The 13,020-nt window shown below is 40.4% G+C and overlaps 1 protein-coding gene and 1 long non-coding RNA gene across 2 annotated transcripts; both read right to left on the bottom strand.

Moving 5' to 3' along the window:
• Window positions 1-4,860: 4,860 nt before the first annotated feature.
• Window positions 4,861-5,598, bottom strand: LOC141044810 (uncharacterized). Its single transcript, XR_012216543.2, has 3 exons — window positions 5,458-5,598; window positions 5,208-5,311; window positions 4,861-4,993 (listed from the first exon to the last, which is right to left on the bottom strand). It is a non-coding gene; the product is annotated as an uncharacterized LOC141044810 (long non-coding RNA).
• A 142-nt stretch (window positions 5,599-5,740) lies between these two features.
• On the bottom strand, window positions 5,741-11,932 carry LOC112275765 (serine/threonine protein phosphatase 2A 55 kDa regulatory subunit B beta isoform). The gene is made up of 14 exons (XM_024506392.3): window positions 11,634-11,932; window positions 10,441-10,544; window positions 10,190-10,285; window positions 9,894-10,013; window positions 9,332-9,547; window positions 9,019-9,110; window positions 8,678-8,796; window positions 8,414-8,537; window positions 8,014-8,137; window positions 7,773-7,841; window positions 7,393-7,484; window positions 7,066-7,143; window positions 6,806-6,885; window positions 5,741-6,445 (listed from the first exon to the last, which is right to left on the bottom strand). Exons 1-14 carry the CDS (start codon window positions 11,761-11,763, stop codon window positions 6,297-6,299), a joined length of 1,593 nt encoding a protein of 530 aa, XP_024362160.1. The 5' UTR covers window positions 11,764-11,932; the 3' UTR covers window positions 5,741-6,296.
• Between the last annotated feature and the right edge of the window lie 1,088 nt (window positions 11,933-13,020).

Raw genomic sequence — 13,020 nt, 5'->3', positions numbered from 1 at the left:
CTCCCGTTGAGTATGCTGTGACGGCAATAAAATCAAACTGGGGTCGTAGCCTCTTTCGGCTGCAGTACTGAGGTGGCATCGCAGGAGAGGATCCAGAGCTATGAATTTAGCTGCAGTACGTATTTCAGTGCTATTGTTCCCGCTATCGCAAACTAGGGTTCGAGGTGAGAAAGATATGTGCGTAAAATGCGCTCCCCGATGCAGCTTTCATCTACTTTCCGAGGTTGGTGGTTGTTTGCCAATATTTGTTTGCCTTAGCAATATTTAGTTCCCATCCATTGTTTGCCAATATGTTTGTCTTAGCAATATTGTTACGATCAATTATTGTCTCAATAGCCCTAGAGAGTGCCAGCATGCACTGTCGATGTGGACGCACACAAAAACCATTTAGAATCACCTCCCGCTGACCTTTCGTGCCCAAAATCGATCTTAGAGGCTGCAAAGTCGGAAGAATTAGCTAACGTATTTGTAAACAACGTTGGTGAAAGGCGAAAGCAACATTTTTTGAAGTGATTACCTCAAAAAGCTTCTAATAGGTACTGATTATGCTTCTTCCGAGAATCCATGCCATCGATGATTGTGCGGAACAACAGAAAGTTATCTTCAGAGCCTGAAAGAGGAGGTATATTCTTCTCGTGAAATATGTCCTGGCACTTCAAAGGCACAAATATGATGCTGGAGACATCCATAGCAAGCTAAATTTCGAAGAAACCGGAGTTACCGTCGCTAACTTACAAGTCTGGCATTGAACTGTAGATCACCTCAAATCATGAACCGTGCACGTAAGCGCTTCTCTGATCACAGTTTAACAATCGAAGATAATCGTGTCGAAACATAATGCAATCCGATTAGTACTGACCAAAATTTGCTGTGCAAATGTTTAGCAACGCAGTAGTCGGCAATCGCGGGTTCAAGTATCCCCGGCCAATTCCGGGCTCGGCAATCTAGCTCAATGTCAACGCGTGCTACCGCAGTATCCAAACCTAGAGTATCATAAAGCCAAAGAGACACCCACGGCTACCATGTCTTGTCCACAAGCCTGCACGTCGAGGAGAACTGCTCTTGGCTAAACTTCGACACGGACAGAAATCCTCTCACTCATGAGTTGCTTAAAACGGCAAGCCAACTGTCGAGTTCTAATTCTACTGAAAGCTTGGGCGACCGGGCGGCTTCTCTTCGAAACCGACGGCAGCATCTACTGACGACGTTCCCGGACTCGGTTGCAAATTGCGTCCACGAAGATCTGTATCCATGGAGATAGCGGATCTTCAAGCACAGTGTTGTATCCTGCAAATAAGGCTATGTCGGTTGTCGAGCGACGCAAGTTGAGTGGTAACAATTCAAAATTCGAAATTCGAAATGCACAGTAAGTGAGGCAGGAGCGTGTGCATTATATTATGCCCCTTAGCACCTCCCAGACGAGCCGAAGAAGTGTATGATCCTTGGCGCCGAACCCTAATTTAGAAGCTCCAACTTCACTTCGAAGATATTACCAAGCAATTAAACCCTTGGTAATATATATTTTGTGAGGTACAGAAAATAGTTAATCACAAAGTATTTATATATTTATAAACATAATCTCTCCTCCAAATTTCATCTACTACTCTTTTTTAATAGTCATATATGCTATTTAGCACTTGTTGGTAGGAAAGTAGGATATGATTAGTGTTAAATTTAGTATTGTGTTTTATTTTACATATAAATATAATATAATATAATAGAAATTTTAAATAGACTTTCATACTAAATAAGAATGGAGTAATTTAGTAGGATTTTAAGAAATTATTTTCTTAATGGATGTAGTTTTAGCTTCATTAGCATAAGTAACATAGAGAATTTCAAAGTAACTACATTTAAATAATATTGTAAGTAATTGATTGTGAGTTGGTACAAAGATTAAAAGATCCATTATTATATTTTCTATTGATAGGAATTAAGATTTATTAACGAATATTCAAAATACAATATTGACAACGAATTATTAATAATATAGTTTATTTAACTTTTATAAATCATAATTTATTAAAACTTAGTATTAGAAAAAATATTTATTTAATGGATTTTTTATTATTAAGATATAAATTAAATATTAATATAATACATAAATCTTACATAAATTTAATAAGGTATAGTACAAAGCCATTAATGCATACAAAATTCCACTTTAAAACACAACTATTATTACTTGTGTTTGTTAATGTGTTTATTTATTTTAAAATTTTTAAATATTTTTAATTCAATGTCTTTAAATATTATGTTGTATCAAAATATGTATGATTTTTTAAATCTCTTTTAATAATTATACTTACACTAAATTAAACATAAATTATTTTAGAAAATATTTAAAAACTATATTAGAAAGTTTTGTTTTGATTGTAATATAAATAAACATGTGAAAGCTAAATTTTAAGAAATTATATATAAAAGTTCAATTAAAAATCAAATAATATATATAAGGAGCTATTAAAGCCACACTCTAATTTTATTAAAGCCACACTCACTCTTGCCATCTCATGATTAGTTTTGTCCATCTCTATTCTCTGTTCCTAGTTCCTTGTCTCCAATCCCCCGTCCTTCATTTCCAACTCCTTTGTCCCCATTCCCTTGCTCCCAACGTCCTTCCATCTCTTATCCAAAACCTCCCTCCCCCTATCCAGATCCCCTCTATTTCTTAGGTGAAAACTCAATTTCGAAAGTGAGAATGAAGCTTTTTTATATGAGTAGTATTGCTTGTAACATTCTATTTTATTTTATTTTAATTTTTCTTAAAATTCCATTTTTCACCCTATTTCTTCAAATTGAAAGAAAAGCCAATATAAGCTTGAAAAATATTAAAAACATATATACATATTATTGTTGCATAAGAAATTTTTTCAATCAAGGTTGCAAAGAAAAGTTGATACTTTAAATTAATACCTTTGTAATTATTTATATATGCATATACTAACATTATCCATCTTTGTTTTTTTTTCTCTTTCCAAACTCTAGTTCATTATAGATTTTTTGAAGGTGTGGAATTTCATGGTTCAATTTCTGACCAAGGAACAACACGTACAGGTATTATCAGCAAAGCACCAAAAGGGAAAGAAAAAAAAAAGCACAATCTGAAATGACAACAGTAGAAAAATGGGGTTTAAATAGCACGGTAGTGGTGGTAGTTTTTTCCCAATTAACAAAAGAGCATTTCGCAATAGGTACAGACTTCCTAACCCCAAGAAAGTATCTGATGTCAACAATTTCGAAAACCATATCACTCATTCGGCTTTTAGTTGTTGTTTTCTTGTGTGATGCTTCATGAGCAAGTCGTTGAAGAAATGGATTTGTAAATGGAAAATCTTGCACCGAGGCAATAGAGGATTTATGATCGTGTTGACAGAATGGATCAGAGTCGACACTTGAAGAAACTTGTGTGTGGAATGCTGGTGAGACGCTCACCAGCAATAGATCGAACAGCATGAGGTCGCTAAGGTCCATGAGCCTCACCCTGTTCCATGCTCAAAACTCAACTACTCAGGAACCCAACATGAAAATGTTCTAGCGTATTAGGTGTCAATATCAGCGCGAGAGAACAGAGAGCACAAAGGGACAACGCCACCCAAACTCTTTACAGTTTAAGTCGTCTGAAAAGTCTATGGCTGGAGGGGTCATCGAGGTTAAGACATCAGGTTTAACCAGAATCACATAGTACTCCACTCCTTTTCAAACCTTGTTCTACGGTTGAGGGTGGAGTCCCCCGAACATAGGTTTTCAACGAATGGTTCACCAGTTCACATGGATTGTTGGTGCCATCTTTTGGCATTGCACAGAAAAATCTACATTGCATGGTGGGATGAGTAGTCTGTAGAGATGAGGTACAGAACGCTGCCCTCACAATTGAGATTATCCAGAGATGGATCCGCATGTTCGCGCAAATTGGCTGGGGATTCGGACTTGAATGCCCTCGCACAATGTCATGGTCGCGGGTGAGCCTCAGGGAGGGGACCCGAATTTCGTCGGAGGTCATTGGCACATGCATCAACAACCCGCGTGGTCATTAGTTACAAGATCTCATCAGTCACCAAGATATTGTAGACAAGTACGAAAATTTAAGTTAAAACAGTCGGCTCTTCACGCTGCAGAAGTACTTGGACGATTTTCATTTCCCTGGTGTTGCAGACAGAACGTCGAGCATTGCAAAATTGTGATGCGTCCAATTCACTACAGGTATCTTAAAATTCGGATCACAGTACCCATCCTTAACATATAATGGCCTAGTTCATGAACAATACTGACTCCTCTCCACGCGAACAGCTAAAACTAGCAACCAGTAAGCTTAGTTTAGATGAAAGTGAAACGTGATGAATAGACTACAAGTCAAATTCTCTAATTTTGCCTGCGTCGACATTGATCGGGTCAGTACAATCAAATCCAAGTACAGAACTACATCAGGGAGGGCAGACGACAAGGGCAGGGTGGAAGAAAAATCACTGAAAATTCAAAAAACCAGGTGCGACTTCCAGGTATGTTCAACGGAGAAATCTGGTTACCCATTTGGAGGACGTGGAAAAAGCCTCACCATGCATTCACTGCAATTTGTGAGGGCAAAGGGTCGTAGACTGTGCTTCCCGCTCTCCACGTTGGCTGAGTATCAACCCCTAGAACGAATGCTTCTAGTGAGCCGCCAATTCACTTAAAATTCACCCACACAGTACTCGTCCAGCTGTCGTCACTGGTCAAACTTCCTATTCCCCGTCGCCTGCCGCCCGCTGTTAGAATATAATCTGCTGAAGGAAGGCGTGTTAAGAGAACAATTAATTAAATCAACCAATCAGACGAATACGAGTAAATATCGCGCTAGGATTCCAACGTCAACAGTACAATATTCTTGCTTCGAAAAAAATGGCAAACAGAAAAAGCTGAATCCCGATAATCAGATGCAATTCTGCACGAACTTGAAGCCGCCACCAGACAACTAACAAAACCCACATTTACGAGACAGGTCCAAGCACAATTCCTGTAGAACCAAAACAAAATCACGTGTTCAGAGCAAATCCTTCGAAGATTGAATGACGCCAAATATGCCACTCTGAAAGAATATACAGGCTGAACAGATAAGAAAATTCACGAGTCCATGCTTTGACATCCAAGAACTGTAGACTACCAGGCCTGCGAATATAAAGCCCGTTTTCTCCAAGATGCTAACCGAAATGGAAAAAAGGCAGGCTGACCTCAAAAGTAAGTCACACTATTGACTACGCAGTGTGATCACAGATTGCTGTCATCCAACAAATCAACATTGCAATCTGCGTGCACCTCCAGCGCATAGTCACTCCTGCAGGTCTCAAATATTGCTATTAAACATAAGAACAAAAAATCCTAGCCTAGATCGTAAACCAATTTGGCCCTAAGCAAACTGCGTCTTAACAATTAGCTGAATCCTAAATGCTCAACATGAAGATGTCTCCAACTGGACCTTACCCATTACACAATCAAATTTTCCATAATCCAGGATCAGTCCTCAGAGATGCAAATTAAGATTCATGTTCCAGATTACTTGACCAGCAGAGTCACAGGCAAGTGCCACTTGGTCGCGCTCAACAGATAAAACCACCTAGCAATGACATGCTCATCACATAAAATGTGACTGATATTAATGCTACATTTCTCAAATGTGTCAAAAACTAAGTAAGAGAGATACAATCCCAACAACAAGAATCAATAATGTACTAAAAGAATTGATAAATAAATGGACGCGAGGGTGTAAAAGCCAATAGGACCCAAAGAATCAGATTAATAGTCATCTGCTCAACTAAGCAAGACGAGAAATTATACCTCTCAAAGGACAGTCAAAGAGAACATAACAATGAAATAGAGAACTAACTCTCATCCAAGGTGGGCACTACAAGACGCGTCTCTTGACGGTGAGTGCAAACTTCTCTGAGAAGCAAAATGTTGGCAATTTGTAGCCGTATAAGCCATGCCTCAACAGCAACAAGGTAAGGCAAGCAGTAGATAAATTACTAACAAAGATCTAATAGAAAAATTTGAGCTTCCAAAAAGACGCACGCTTTTTACCAGACTACCTCACTATCCCAAATTCATCCAACGAGGCCTGTACCTCACACTCTAGACAGACCAATTTATAATTAGGGCAAACGCAATCAGCGCATTTGCTTTCACAAACGACAACCTCCTTCCAGTTTCACTCCATCTGACCACGCAGATGACAAAGTTCGAAGAGTAGATACTCCACACATGGGAGAGCGGTAAAAATATTGGGTACTAAAAAATAAGCTCCTAGTTGAGATCAGTCAGTCCTAGGCGTAGTACATGTACAAGCTGTTGGAGGCGGCACAGGCAATCACATTGGCTTGTGGATGCCATGCTAGATGGAGCAGTTTCGACGTAAAATCGTAAGTCCCTCCATTTAACTCCGATACCCCTGGGCTACCGTCACCATCTGTAACTGAGCAAGAAGATACAAACACCACTTCAAACACGATGAATTGAAGCAGTTCGAAGAGTATGCCACGACATTCTACCTGAAAGACAAAATAAACTTACGCAAGGTGTTCACGGGAACCTATTCCGCCCCTTTGAAAAAGATTAAAACATCTCACAACAATAGAACACTACACAAGTAGTTCCATGATGGTGTTTGTTAAAAATGTCATACTTGTTAACGACTTGACGAATCGAGAATATTGAAGGTATAATGAGCATTGTGTTACATTTCTAGAATGGAAAAAACGAGATCTCACAAAACAGCTTTGAGAGGATATGCAAATTCACACAACAAAAAAACAGTTTAGACCTTCAGAAATACCTCGTCTAGTGAGGCGGCCACTCCGAGCGAGATTTGCAAGTCGGCTTGTAGTTTTTGATGACGGTAACACAGGCCGCCGACTGGGACGACAAATCATACATAGCGAAAAGTGAAATTGTGTCAGAGTTTCGCCGTACAGATTACTACACATTTAAATCCGGAAGAAAATATACGAAATGCAAAGAGAAGCCATGTATAACGAAGGTATAAAGCGCAGTGTCTGACAGAAGACACCATACAAGAAAAGGTTGACAGCATACTTATTTGGACTTTTGCTCGCTTCTAAGGTAGATGCCTCTTCATTTTCAGGAGTAGCCCCAAAAACGCGAAATAAATTGCTGCACATCAAAAAAAACAAGTTTATTAAATGAGAATCAAAAAAGTAAAAACCCTTTCAATCGTCTAACAATAGGAAGCAAATGCATGCAAGAACAAGACACAAAAACATAAAATTCATTCAATGACCCTTAAAGTTGAGATCAAACTATCTACCTCCGCTTAAACAACCGACACTAATCTGCGCATTTAAAAAGCAACGACCCCATTCTGGAACTATGCTGGAAGTAATTTTTCGAAATGTAACAAACCTATAAGAACCAGTGGCAACGCGCAGACCATCTCCACTAAGGCAGCACTCAAACTTGTCAAATATTGAGTCGCTCTCGTATAAATCACAAAGCTGCAGACACAGAAAGCTCCACTGAATTGTTACTGTATTGAACAAAATTAGTAGCTTAACTGTTTCTCACCGACAATCCCAATTGCAGCTGATAACAGAACAACACCTATTTATCAAACAAAGCATCTGGTACCTTCCAAACAGAGGCTTACACAGGTGAAAAATCAGACTGTAATGGAATGATTGAGAGACATAGAAGTTAACCCACAAATTTGAAAACTATGATCCGCACGTCAAACATTTGAAAAAGACGTCCATCAATGCAACCCCTACGCTGTTTGCACTCACCTTGGGCCGCAAATATTCATGTACTTTGAAGGTGGCGATAGGAGAAGCTTCCATGTTCACATCCCACAACTATCAGCTCAACACACAAGCAAAGGTAAGTACTTGGAACATGAACGCTGGAAGAAAATATTCAAAATAAGTTGCATGGAAAGACAAAATCTTTCTGGTCCACAGTAAAAACGTCCAACAAGCGTAATCAAATGTGTAATCAGCAACCTTGAGATCATCATGACAGACATACCTTGAGAGTCATATAGTCCCTGCTTAGGATATAACGGCCTCCTCTAGCGAACTTGATGTCCGAAATCGATGCTATGATCTCTGTGAAAAATGATCGTGATCCTGCAGGCTCTGCCTCCTCAAATCTGATTACAGATACTTCCACAATTTTAATAATCTATCTCCATGTTCCACAGAATTGAACAGGATGAACTAAAAAAAGACAAAACATAAAGTAAAGGAGATACAATAGAAAACATGATCCGCACACTTAATATAGTTCAGTGACACTCTCAAAGACACTCTCAGAGTTGTGAATACAAATCGGTGCAAGAAAGGAACTGGCGAATCATAGAATCTAGATTCTAGAGATCATCGAAGCATTCATTTAGTAAATGCTCAGAAACGCATTGAGTTCGTACAATTTAGAATGTCTGTCACAAAGAGCCGATTGTCGCATATCGATAAGGCGAATGGAGCCTTTGCTGCTGCTATAAGCTAACATGTTGCAATGGGTTGGATGGAACTCAGCAGATGTGATGACCTCTGATGTGACAAATCCAGCAATACAGTCAACAATGATCATGCAAAATATCATCCAATAATTGCACAATAACAAGTATATTTTGATGTTAATTAAAGAAAAATACTGATTAAAGAGAGCTACATCATGATCAGGCATTCACCTGTAAGGTCTTCCATATTGACAGGCTTAATATCAACAATATTGAAACTTTGGTCACTGATCTCCATGTTCCATAAATTAATTCTCAGATCATCAGCAGATATGTACGTTTCACAGTCACTGCAAACAACAAGATAAAAAATGTAATTCAAAGTAAGACTGAATAACTATCCACCAATATAAATATAGGTACTAGTGAAAATGAAGAAGAAAAAAACGAAGAAATCCAATGGAAAGCATCTTGCGAAGACAAAAACTTAAGAACTAAAAAATTATTAAGCTTCAAAATCAATCTCTTGAATAATACAACAAAGTAAAACCAGAAGAAGACCTATCTCAAACCTGTTGTTAGAGATGGAATTGATATGGTAAGCATGGGCATTAGCATATACTCTTCTACATCTTGCCAAAAGCGCTGTCTCAGCGCTCCACACCTGAAACAAAAACATAGCACCGCAGTTTGGCAGTTAATTGCAACAAACACATGCCATGCAGTACCCTAATCAAACCAATAATTACTCAAATTGAGCCAGATTAGCTCTTAGAAAATAATAAAACATTCAAAAACACAACAATAAGAAACAGAATAATACGAATCCCAGCTATTAGACTAAATCCATAAACCCTTCAACTCGATCTACACAAAATGAATTACCGTAGGCAAACGAAGAGAGGGAATGCCGCCAGGTGGAAATACGAAATCCGGGTTGATACTTGTGACAGGTCTTTTTACACCGTTTCCGTACATCAACCTAGGAGAAAATGGCCTGGAGCTAGGCACAGGGCTAGCAACCATCGAGTTTCCATTGCTCAGATGTTGGGCTGGATCTAGATTCAAATTGGAAACATTCTTCACTTTCTTCTCTGAGACCTGAATATGCCACATGCAGCTACAGATACATGAAATTGTTGCAAGTGCCATTAGAAAGCAACCGCTGCATGCCTCACACTAAGTCATCATTTGAGGGATCATTCGTCTGAGGGATTCATCTAATCTACCTAATGGAAAATCCCGGATTATACCAATAACACGGCTGGGTTTTACACATGAAGCTTTACATGATACTATTTGCTTAATATTATGTGTAAAAACCATAATACTAGGTGACACACAGCGAAGATGACATTGACATTCTTCTGCAACAAGTTCAGGAAAGGCCTGAATCACGGCAATGGAGAATGCTACCATCAAAAGTACTGACATAGCGAGGACATACCTTCCAGAGTTTGATGGTTTTATCATTTGTGGAGAGCAGCAATCGGGCACCATTAGTAGTGTCGCACCATCTGATTTTATTGATCTTCTCCTCAATTTCCAAACTTTTCAAGTAATCAAACTGCACAAAAAGTACCAAACAAAACAGTTCAAGACATCAAACTTGTCAATGCTACAACAAATCAGAAAAAAATGCTCCACCTGGCACATAGAAACTTATGATTGAGGTGACACGTAGAAACCAAAAATAAAGTGAAACATGGAAATCTAACGCTCAAGAGAAGTGCAAGAACGTACCTCAGGTTCATGGCTTTGAAACTCCGTCGCATAACGATATTCGGGATGCCTGGGTGCAGGATGATCCGCCCTCTCCAATTCTCTTCGAGTTCGTTGCTGCTCAGTCCAGCACACAAACAAGATGAAAAAGTTTCCAGTGATCCAGATGACTATAGAAACCACGAAAAGTTCAACAACCGGTTCTACGACGGGGATGGACTGATATACCACACAATATTAATGAAAGTAGCACTTTTAGAAATGAGTCTTACATCTCTGCCATCAGTTCTTTCGAACAAAACGACACGACCGCCTCGATCACCTGTTGCTAAATGCTCCCCAGTTTTGTCGAATTCAATAGCGGAAATGATGTCAACTGCCACATTCAATATACTTTATAATAAGACGAAGACTTCAACAGATCAGATCAGACTCTGCATGTACGTTGGTCCCCTAATCCAAGGGCTTGAGAAGCTTGCCACCAGACTTGCACAGTATTGATGAAACACTTGACCCTGGGTACGCTTTCAAATTTAATCTCCAAAGAAATTATAAGATCGCCCTGAAAGTTAAATTTTTGTATTCTATCAAAAAATCTTATGTCTAAGATCACTATCCAAAGCAACAGACTAACAAATTTCTTACAAGGACAGAATTCTGCAAAGATATGCTTCACCACTGAGACAATGAACGAAAGTGTATAGATGGCTACAGGCAAGAGCATACATGTAGCATGAAACAGTACTACACACATGTATCGTGAAACAATCCGTTCAAGATAATTAAGGCGAGGAGCCTCCAGTTAAAGTATGCCAACTCGTTCCTAGAATTTATCGCAACACCGAACCGCAACAGCGAAAGAAACTCAAGGGGAGCATAGATGCCCTATTTGAGATGGAGCTATATGGCATGAGCCCAGCACGGAAGCACTGTGCAAGCTGCTTGATATGCCTACGAATTTCTAACTTTCGAGCTTTGATGTGAAGACCACCATTCTTCCCGAAATAAATTTCTCATTCAAAAGCATTGGCACACAGGGTCTAAACAGGTGTTGCGTAACCAAATACTAGGGCTCTCAAGATAAAGACCATCGTCAGAGCTGAAAGAAAAGTTCTAATAGATTCAAACCAAGTTTTCAACCTGATCTAAGATTGAGACAGAAATCCCCTAGTGATATCCTGAAACGTGAACGAGGATCCAGAGCTTCGAATGAAACAAACACTCGTTTCCTCATATGACAATTGAGTCAATAAACGCCATTAGTCTAGACATGTGCCGAACCTGTGCAGGAAAAAATGAGTGCACCAGCATTGCATCATCACCTCCTCTCATGAAGTTTCTAAGGTCTACGACTAGACCTGGCTTAAGTGGAATGCAATAAGCAACAGTCCACGAGTCACAACAACAGCGATGGATGATCAAGAGCTCCGATCAGTGAAACAAAAAACATAAAATGTGACCGCACCTTCTTGAACTTCTTCCCCCGCAGCACGTTCTCCGAACACTTGCGAGAATTTCCACTCAAGCGGAGGCAAAGGCTGGCTCATTGGCAACCCGGGAGCGGGCGCCACAATAGCGCCCCCTCCTGCGATCATACCTTCCACTCCAACACCACACGCCCTATTCCGAACCCTACCCTCACTCACCTTCCTCTTTGCTTCTCTCTACTCCAACCACATTGCCCCCCGCCACCTCCTCCCTTCACCCTTCAGCAGTTCTTCCTCCTCACGGATCTACGCCATCACCGCCATTTCCTCCACATGAACCCCGCCACCTAAATTTGAAAAAAAATCTCCGTCTCGTTCCGCTCCAGCTAACTTCGCCTCACTAACCCTCCAATTCACATTGCCACCTCTCAACCTTCACAAACAAATCACGACACTCCAACGAGTCGAATACGACCGCGATCACGACTACTTGACGTTACAAAACCTGACGCAGGTAGCCGAGACCGTATGCTCATCCCGTGAAAGGCGATAAGAAGCCTCCTCCTCACTCTCCTTCTCCTCCTCCTCCTCCTCGTCCTCCGCCAGGTCCACTATCTCTCTAGGGCATCCTCCTCCTCCCCCGTTGTGGCTATGGCATGAACAAGCTTGATCAGTCCGGCCATAGCCATTCTCAGGCACACCTCTCAAAACCAAGTCTCCCTTTCTCTCTCCCTCCCTCCCTCCCTCCCTCCCTCCACTGTCCTCCCACGAGAGAGACGGCCCCTGCCCGGCCCCCGTCCATCTGACGGCCTTCCGCGATACCAGCCGATCGCTCCTTGGATCGGGACCTCATCGGACGGACTCAGTCCACTCGAGTCTGCTCACGCGAACTGCGGACTTGCCGAGTTAATAGGATGAATGATGTCTCGTCAGATTCTAGATTGAATCACGCCCGACTGGGGCCACATTCGTTGGTGGATGAATGAAGCAAGGGCGTGTGTCATCCGTTCGGGGAAGGATGGAAGATTGACATGGTCTTAATTTATTTTCTTTCTTCATTCATCCATTCACTCGTTTATTCATTCGTTCATTCGTAGAATTGAATTGGGGCCCAGAGTTTATTTCACTCTTAAGAGGGGTGTAGTGTGGGGGGGTGGTGATGGGATAGCTAAGAGTTGGGTGATAATGCATTGGGTTTAGGGTTTGTGGAGGATTCTAGAAGACTTTGCATTTCCTTGGGATTGGAACCCACATGCATATATTTATTTGTAGGTCACGTTCTTGTATAGTTTCAAGTTCTTGTTGTGTGTTGTATAAAGTTGTATTCTCTTCTATTTTTAATCTTAAGTTTAAATTCATTTTCCCTCTCCCCTCCTAGAATTTCTCAATTACACTATTTTTAATATAATGGTGTGTGTTCCAATT

This window comes from Physcomitrium patens, chromosome 23 (genome assembly GCF_059467195.1).
Source record: "Physcomitrium patens ecotype Gransden chromosome 23, ASM5946719v1, whole genome shotgun sequence".
In the NCBI taxonomy this organism is placed as follows: domain Eukaryota; kingdom Viridiplantae; phylum Streptophyta; class Bryopsida; order Funariales; family Funariaceae; genus Physcomitrium; species Physcomitrium patens.
Note: the sequence above shows the minus strand (reverse complement) of the source record. Positions and strands in the feature narration are given on the sequence as shown.